At 35.4% G+C, this 9,662-nt stretch overlaps 1 protein-coding gene across 1 annotated transcript; it reads left to right on the top strand.

The window, feature by feature from the left end:
• The first annotated feature begins 255 nt into the window (after positions 1–255).
• LOC129947239 (uncharacterized) lies at positions 256–1,524 on the top strand. Its single transcript, XM_056057735.1, has 2 exons — positions 256–694; positions 771–1,524. Exons 1-2 carry the CDS (start codon positions 689–691, stop codon positions 1,359–1,361), a joined length of 597 nt encoding a protein of 198 aa, XP_055913710.1. The 5' UTR covers positions 256–688; the 3' UTR covers positions 1,362–1,524.
• Positions 1,525–9,662: the final 8,138 nt, after the last annotated feature.

Raw genomic sequence — 9,662 nt, 5'->3', positions numbered from 1 at the left:
CCCAATCCTCGGATAGATTCTTTTTTGTATTCATGCCAGCCGTGCGCTTCAGTTAAATTCTTTTTCGTTAAATTCATTGCTTTATACAAAATATGACGTATTTCAATTCCATTGCCAATGGTCTTTTGCCAGAAAATGATTATCTCGGTGGCGTTGGTGGTACAAACGGTGGCACTGGCTTTTGTTGTAAGCGCAAGAAAACAAGAAGGCAGACAAACAGTCAGACAGACGGACAGACAGAAAAACCTCAAAACATAGCCAAAGAAGTGAAACTGTTAACAAGGTTACACAATGGCTCATCGCGTTTTGAGTTTTGACAAGAGGCTTTGTTGATAATTTGAGTGTCATCAACTCACAATATTTTTGTTTTGTACTTCAACAACACACTTTGGAGGGGCAACTCCATAACTCTGTACAATGCGCACTCTAAGTCGAGTATATGGAAATGATTTGAAACGGACATGCATGGGCCAAAACCTGAAGTGGGGTCGTCCACTCTCATTTTCCATAGAGAGCTATGTACGAGTATATGATGTCTGACGTCTGTGCCTTAGATGGTCGGTCGGATAGATATACTCGTACCTAGGGAAAACTTAAAATCGCTAGCTATAAAAAGATGCCCAAGTGGTAGCGAAAGACATCAGTTTAGTTTGTGCTATCGTTCGCTTTACACTTGGACTAACACAGAATGAAGGTGCATCACTCGATTGGATTTTTGGAAATACGCAATTTAAGGATTATCTAACAAATTCTCTTCTTCCTGTATTTAGGTTTTTGTTTGTTTGCTGTCGATTGCGGCGATGGCTTCCGCTGGCTTCCTTGGAGGCGGTGGTGGTGGATGGTCTGGCGGAGGCGGTCATGGCGGTGGATGGTCTAGTGGTGGAGGTGGTGGTCACGGAGGCGGTGGCGGTGGCCAAACTGTGAAGATTGTCAAGGTTATAAGTAGCGGAGGAGGTGGTGGAGGTGGAGGAGGCGGTCACGGAGGGTGGTCCGGTGGTGGAGGAGGTGGTGGTTGGTCCAGCGGTGGAGGCGGTGGTGGATGGTCCAGCGGAGGAGGAGGTGGTCATGGTGGAGGTGGAGATGTCAAGGTCATTAAAGTCATCCACGGTGGAAGCTCCGGCGGACACGGTGGCGGCGGTGGTGGCGGATGGTCCAGTGGTGGAGGTGGCGGTGGATGGTCCAGCGGTGGAGGTGGTGGCCATGGAGGTGGTTCTTCAGGAGGAATCAAAATCATTAAGATCATCGATGGAGGTAGCTCTGGCGGTGGTGGTGGTTGGTCTTCCGGTGGAGGCGGTGGTGGCTGGTCATCCGGCGGTGGTGGCGGTGGCTGGTCTTCTGGTGGCGGTGGTGGTGGCTGGTAGAAAGCTTATCCACTCTTCAGAATGCTACTCAGACTTTGTAAATATGTATGTGACCGTCCAATTGTTCTCCCTTATTCATAAGGAATGTGTAGACCCGATCCAATCAAAAAACAATAGCTCTAAGAAAATAAAACTAAAAATTTTGTGATAAAATTAAATCTTTTATTTGCTTGCAATCAGAAAAGATTTTAAACATTTTCCTGTGGTAATATGAGATTCAAGTTTCATATTTTAAAATTTTGACATGCGCTCAAAAATGAAATACTTGTTCGTTATGGATTTGTTTTGGTTTTCCAAATTTGACTCTGATGGATTGCCATTTCTGTATACATTTAGCTGTGGGTGTGTTGTTGACTCGGAAAGAATTGTTTGAGTATTAAAATTAAATAATGCCTTTGGAATCTTAAAATAAATGATTGAAAAATTAAAAAAAAACTATGTTTTGCTATACTTGCAACTCATTTAATTGGATTTGTCACTTCGAAGGATCTAAGCAACAAACTAAATCTTGAAAATTTGATTCTGCAAAAGGATGTGTCATTTTGGATACGTATGGGTCATAAGTTATTTACAAAACAGAAATTTTTTCAGTTAAAAATTTGGGTTTCAAAAAATTAATTAATTTAGTATTCTGAAAATAAATTTTAAATATGTAATAATTGTTTGACGAAGCTATACGAACTCAACTGTGTCCTTTTTTCGTATATGAATAACGTTTTGTGGTCAGATCTACAAAAAAGTTAAGAACCCTGAACTAATTTTTTAAACATTTTTATTGTTTATAGTTTTATGTTAGATATTTTTAATTTTTGAAGTTAAAACAAATAATTAAAACGGTTACCCCAACAAAAAAAATCTTATTTGAATTTATGTAAGAATACCAAAAAACATATTTTGGGACTCATTTACTAAAAACGTCTTCTATCATTTGGCCTAATTTAAATGTAAGTTATATTTTCTTCGGATCCAGAATTTGTAAGAATACAAATATAATGTCATACGTACGTTAGCAGAAAGGAGTAAAACCTTGAAACTCATTGCACAAATATCATAATATTCTGATATTGTTATATTTTTTTAACGTAAATACATTAATACAATCCATCTTTAATTTATTTGGTAAGTTTTAGTGAATCGTAAGCATAATTTTCGCAATATTGGTCATTTTTGATGACGATCTTAAGTATTCGCAAAACTATGCGAAGCTTAAGAACTCGACAAAAATGACAAACAAAACCATTATATTTTTGTATGTTTTCTATAGCCTTTAAATTTAAATTCAAGTTCAAATTATTTCAAAAATTACATTATTAGGTTTATTTTTCTTATTTCACCGGTTTTCGAATCCATGGTTTTCAATTTGTCACCATTAACATCAGAACAAAAATATTCTCAATGTTGAAAATAACATTTTTAGTTCTTATACTGTTTCAATAATTCTTGGTGGTGAAAATGTCATTGGTTTTGGTATTAAAAAAATCTTTAAAATAGGTCATCATGTTTTCACGAAATTATAATAAGTTCTAAATAACTGCATACCAAAAATATTATTAAAATGAATAATAATAACAATAATTAAAAAAAAGGCTCTAATGGTTAAATTTCAAAATTTATTTGTTCTTAAGATAAGAATGAAGAAAAAAGCTTCCCAAACGTATTGTTTTAGATTCAAGTAACCTTGAAACCAGCTTGCAGTCGGCATGCTGGGCGAAGTCTGGCCAGGCGCAAAACTCGAGGTCGTAAAGGAAGATATTCCTTGCAGGCCGAGAGCTTACGCATGGATCCCGATAGAACCCTCTTGTCCAAATCATTAATGCAACGATAAGGATCAGCAACCCGAACCTCTCTTGTCAGGACTGGAAGATCGCGAAACTGGAGGAGCCAAAGGGTCTTTATCGAAGTACGATTATCGCAATCAATAAAGACTCTGTGGCTTCTCTGGCGCGAGATAATGGCGTGATAAGATACGGCTTCGAGTCAGTCACGCTCCGCGTATATAAAAAAGATGCGGTAGACGCTTCATGCGAGCCTCCACAACTTCCTTCGAAGGCTGTGTCGCAAGACGTAGGGGGTCCCAGTGCTATCATCACCCTCCCACCCTTGGATGTGGATGAGAATGTGACGGGGCCCTCTTCTGTAGCAGCACAGTCTTCTCCTGAAAACGTCAAAAGTTTATCCCTAATGGAGAAGGAAGAAGATGAACTATTAGGTTCCTCTTCGTCTGATCTGGATGAGCTGGATTTAACAGTGTTGGAGGTTGATCTGCCTATTTGTACCCAAAATGCTGCAAATACTACAGATTAGTCTCCAACACTCCAAGGAGAACCTTGGATTGTGAAATCCATGGTTCGAGGATTGAGAACTCCTGGCTACTACGTGCTATATGTAACAGGAAAAGGTAACCCAAGGTCCTGCATACTAGTAAAACGTTATCTAAATGTATTTTTACTCCCTAATTTCAGTGATAAAGACGTCACCCCATCCAGTATGGTAATAGACAACTATACCTACTGGCTGGTATCAGCTTATTTGGGCCACGACCACCAGGGTCCACTGCCTGGTACCATTCTTGAGAAGACGGTCGCTGAATCAACAAGACAGAAAACAAACCTAATTATCGGTTGTAAATTACATAGTTGAGTCTCTATTTGATTATATTCTAACAAGTAATCTGGTAGTAAGTAATGTAGGTAGTGAACGAACCTTCGTCACAAAAAATCGACAAGAAGTTTTTTTTTGACTCTTGTCTCGTTAAATCTCTCAAATAAAATATTGAATTGGAGAGTATCAAAGGAGAACTCGTTCTCCGATCATAGATACATCCAATTCACATTTATTAAAGGAAAACAGATTGGCCAAAATATAGGGCGACTCTGAAAAATCTGATTAAACCAGAACTTGTGCGCTCTTGAACTCGATCAAAATTTCGATGAGCTTACAGCAGCCCCCAATAAAGCCATGGAAACTGTTTGCCCCCTCACTACTGCGGGGAAAGAAGAAACCATATTGATAGGCTGCTGAACTAGATATACTCAGGAAAGGTTGTAGAAGGCTTTTCAATCGAGCAAAAAAGACTAGACATCCCTAAGATTGAGACTCCTACAAAGAATCCCTCAAAAAGTATAAACTAGAATTGAGAACAGCCAAAAGATCCTCATGGAGATCCTTCTGCAACTCCATAGAAGAATCCTCGGAGGCATCAAGGATAAGGAAGATTCTCTCTTGATAATCCCAGTAAACTAGCTAAAAAGGATATCAAATATCTTCTTCGCTTTATAAAAAGCTTAAAATGGTTCGACTAGTAAGAAGTAATTCTCTAGATTCATGTGGTATCACAATGGGCCTTTCTCGTGGCCTAAGTGTGTGGATTTTAATCCTAAGCCACGTTAACCTAACCTAAATTAACCTTGTAACGTCGAGAAATTTCATCAGTTTCAATTCAACAAATCCGACGATAGCAAAAACTTCCTATGGGAATTAAATATTGGTTCGGTTCACATCACTTGCTGATTCCGATAATATGTCGACTTTAATCGTCCAGCAGAGTCGGTATACGTTTATTCAAATTAATATTGCGTATTTTCAGAGACGCATTAGTGATTGCATCTGTAAAGCAGAGTATGGAATAACTCCATCCCCCATGGCGAACAATAATTGGAGCCAGTGCCCATCCACTTTATGGAAGATTTTGCGGAAGTATCCTTGTTTTGCGGGCTTTCAAAATCCAACTCGTACAGAATTGAAACCTTATGACCATCAAACGCGTCGGACGTTGTTTGAATGGGCTTAAAACGTGATGACCACTGATCCACAATAAAATTTTGTTCAGCGATAAAACTCTATTTGTGTTGAGTGGCAAAATATCTGAAGTGATCACAATCATCAAGCCATTGCTAAGATCGCCGTTACTTCCTCAAAAAGGCAGTGTTGTGTAGCCTCTATGGGCAAATATAAACATTCGTCGATATTTTTTTCAAAAATAAAGACGTTTATAATTATAGGGAACGCTATAGAGTCATAATTAATGACTTTTTCGTGCCTGAATGGAAAGATTTTTATGGAGAGGACCTTTGGTTCGAAAAAGATGGCTCTAAATATCACACAACCATCGAAACAATCAATTAATTGAAGAAAACGTTTAGTAAACGCATTTTCTCGCGTGTTGTGAGCCTATGGCGTGATCTCCAAAATAATGGCATTTAATGACTCGGGACTATTTTTTGAGGGTTGTGTAAAATCATTTATCTATGCAGATAAGTCCAAGACGAATGACGCCTTGGAATAGAATAGTTTAGTTTTATTTCTTCTCTTTTATAAAATAGGTACAATTTTCAACTAAAAGATAAAAGTAAAGCAAGAATAATTCCTAACAAAAAAATAATATATAAATAAGTTTACTATTTAAATAAGAAAAAAAGAAAGAAATTTGGATACAATCTGTTGTCTTAGGACAGGTGTCGAAAGTATCGAGCAACTTCAAAAATATACAAAATTTAAAAAGGAATAATATTAAACAAATGTTGTGGGGTGAAATGTCGAATATAAAAAAAAATATAAAGACAACAGCAAAATAAAGTAATACATTTAAAAGATTACATAATAGGAATGCAGGCATGAACGCAAGATTTCTTTCACTACTGCGCAATGTATAAACAGAAGTAAAACGAAAACCACTTCACAAATAGAATATTTTTAAAACTTTATAGAAGTATAGATGTTTTAGGGGAGTACGCCCGAGCTAACAAACAACGAAAAACTATGTTCAAGTCTTCTTTTCTTCCAAATGTTTCTTAAAATATGCTTTTGAGTTATTAACAGGGGTTGAAGGTAGCTTTTTATTATAAAGTAAGTATTTCTTGATTGCTTGTGTATGAGGTTTACAATTTATTTTACTGTCAATTGTTAAACCAAGATATTTAAATTCAGTTACATTTTCAATATTAAAACACTGCGAAGGACAAACTAAATCAATGCAGCTGGATATATTGAAGCTATTACAAGTAGAACTGTTTAAGCAATAGTTTTTACAATCAATGCTATGTAGAGCGATAGCAGAAAAATTGCCATCAGGAAAAGGTGGATTAAAAAACATTATTTAAGTTTTTTCACTCAAAAGAAGTTTGTGCGTCGCAAACCAATGTCTTAATAATTCCAAATCATGGTTAATGTCTGAAATCAGGTCTAACAAGGATAAACTAGAATAAACACAAGCTATATTATCATCTTAACCCGTTTAAGTTCACTTTAAATTTAAACTAAACATCGAATTAATATAAACAAGAAATACAATTGGGCCAAGGACTGATCCTTGAGGAACACCTATATCAATACTATGACTTTCACTAAAATTTTTACCTATTCTTTGTTTTCTATTTTTAAGAAAGGAAGAAAACCAATCGAGTATAAAGCCCCTAAAACCTGCTCTATCTTATTTTCTTAGCAGTCTGTCATGGTCGACCGTATCGAAAGCCTTTGTTATATCAATGAATAGAGCAGCCGTGTACTTTTTTCGGTCCATAATGCATCCTCGGTCGAATTTTCTACTCTAAAACCATATTGTTTTGAGCTTAAAAAAGGAAGAGAATCAAGGTAAGTGAGGATTTTAGTTTTTAAAACTTTTTCAAAAATTTTAGAGAAATACCGATAGAAGAGAAATAGGCCTATAATTTTTAACATACTTTTGTCACCTTTTTTAAAAATAGGAATAACCTCAAACAATGTGGAACCTTGAAAAACACTTTTATTAAATAAGTGAGTTAAGATATCTACTCGTACAATATTAAAGAAAACGTTTTTGGTAAAATTATTCGAAAAGCTATTGAGTATAAAGGAATCAGAGTTGTCTAGAGCATTTATGAGTTTAAATACTTCGCTTAAAATAGAAACCATTAAAATGATGGAGATCATTGAAATAATTTTCCATACAGTTATATCAAGAGTGATTAAACCCAGCATCATAAAGCGTTTTTATCGGTATCTCCGCAAAATAATCATTAAAAAGTTTAGACATTTCTGAGTGAGTGGCTATGATCAAATTTCCGCACGATAAACTTTGAGGAAGATTAAAAGATGAACTACGATTAAACAATTCGTTAACTAGTCCCCATTATTTTTCGAATTACCTTAAGTATTGAACTTATTGATATAAGTTCAAAACTAATATCTTTAAATTACAGTTTTAATATTTAGTATTTTTATTAGGGTGCTTCTTACACTTGAGTCTTAATTTGTTCTTCTAATCAATTTTTTTTAATAAGTAGCATGACATCCAAGGGTTTAGTTTTTGGTGCTTAACTTTTCTATTCCCAATCACTTCTGAGCTTTGATTAACATAGCCATGCAAAATAGAAATAAAAAGTTCAAAGGCAACAGAAGGATCAGACGCAAAAAAGATTCCATACCAACTTTCAAAAATTAAACAAGAGTTTAGGTGCTCAAAGTTAATCTTTATAGAATTATTGACAGAAAATTGATTAAGAACGTCATATTGTAGTTTATCTTAAAAATTGATAAAAAGACAGGTCATACAATGATCCGTAATCTTCAAATCAGATAAAGAGCTCATAAGATGGAAATTAGCTTTAAGAATAATTCTAGAAAAAACATGATCAATGCAAGTTTTTGATATGGGAGTTATTCGGTTTGGTTCATTAATGCAAGATTCTAGGCCATTTGAAGACATCAAGGAAGGATATTTATCTACAGACAAAGATTCATTTAAGATATCGATGTTGATATTACCCACAGTAAACACATTTTTAAAATTGATAGCATTGATGAATAATTTCTGCAAAAAGAGATCAGAAGTGGACCTCTCGTCTACAATGTTTTCAAGCCAGCCACTTACATGAAATCATTTTTGAAACACAATGGAAAACGCTTATCTTTATAATAACACTAAATTCTTGAACATTACATTCAAATTATTAGCATTTTATTTCATCTTAAAAACAACACGTCTTAAAGAACACCCTTTATTTCAATATAAAACAATAATGATTTATTATAACAAATGAAGACATAACAACTCCTCGGGCAAGGTTTTTAGTCTCAAACTTCAAATTGAATCTACTTCCGTTTGCCAATAAGAAAATTCAAAAAGTCTAAGCAAGCTTTAAGCTCCAAAACCACGTAGCACGCGTAGCATACAACTCAAATATCTTCTATAGCTAACATTAACCAACTAACCACAAGCAAAGTAAGATAACTACTGATGTCCATCCGACGTTTCTTAAAAACAAAAATTCAAAAAAATTGTTTGGATAGCCATCATAGTCTTATACGCATCTTATCTTTGCAACATCTTCTAAAGGTCAATTTGGTATTAAGAAGGTAACTGATGGTATGAGCTTCTGTAAATATCAAAAGTATCATTTCATTTGCTATAATTAAATAAGAAACGTGCCACATTTGATTGCCCACACCCTTGGAACAAAAGTGCTCTTAAAAAAGCCTCTTGAATTTCAATCAACTTGTGTAGCTGCTCGCGAAGCTTCAACCGGCTTTAATATCTCTGTACACCATCATCATTAAATTGTATAGGTAGATTTTCTAAGCCACTGATTTTGATCAAACAACTCTATTAAAATTCTGCCTTCACAGACAGATGTATGGATTTTATACGAATGGATTACTCAATAATACCAAACTGGTTCAATTCGGGCATCACACTATCCCCTTGAGGTGAAATTGTGACTTCTGTTAAAGATTGGCCCATTCGGATTATTCGTCCGTATCTTTAAATGGAATTGGATGCACTCTAATTATTTAGTGTTTTGAGCCTTTCGCTGTATATTCAGATAGAATTGATTTTCAAAAGATATCGCGGAAAAAGAGAAGTCTTACTATGAGGTTACTATACTTTTGCGCGTGTAACTATTTCCTGCCTGTCTAATGTCTGCAATTCAATGATAATTATGGTGGCACTTAGATTAGATGGTCTTAAGCAACAATCCTTTGTTGCACCATATTCACAATTATTTGTGTTAAACAATGCTCGCCGCGTATGGTCTCTGTAGGCAGTCATAGCCAACAGAGTCTGATTGCGTCTACAATGTAAAGTGAAGTTTGCTTTGAGGTGTAAGATAAGATCAAATATGTTGCGAAGCCATGGTTACCGCTCTTTGCTTTTAAATGCAAATAGGTCTTTTTTTGGAATGGAACGAAAAAGATGAAATGTAAAATAGACTAAAAACGAAATTGAAGAAGTTCCAGATGACGAAGAAAAAATACAAACATGTAAAGAGTATTGCTAAAATGATAAGCGGCAACCCTGGACTGAAATCGGTCGAACCGATTTAA

Source organism: Eupeodes corollae, chromosome 2 (genome assembly GCF_945859685.1).
Source record: "Eupeodes corollae chromosome 2, idEupCoro1.1, whole genome shotgun sequence".
NCBI lineage: Eukaryota > Metazoa > Arthropoda > Insecta > Diptera > Syrphidae > Eupeodes > Eupeodes corollae.
Note: the sequence above shows the minus strand (reverse complement) of the source record. Positions and strands in the feature narration are given on the sequence as shown.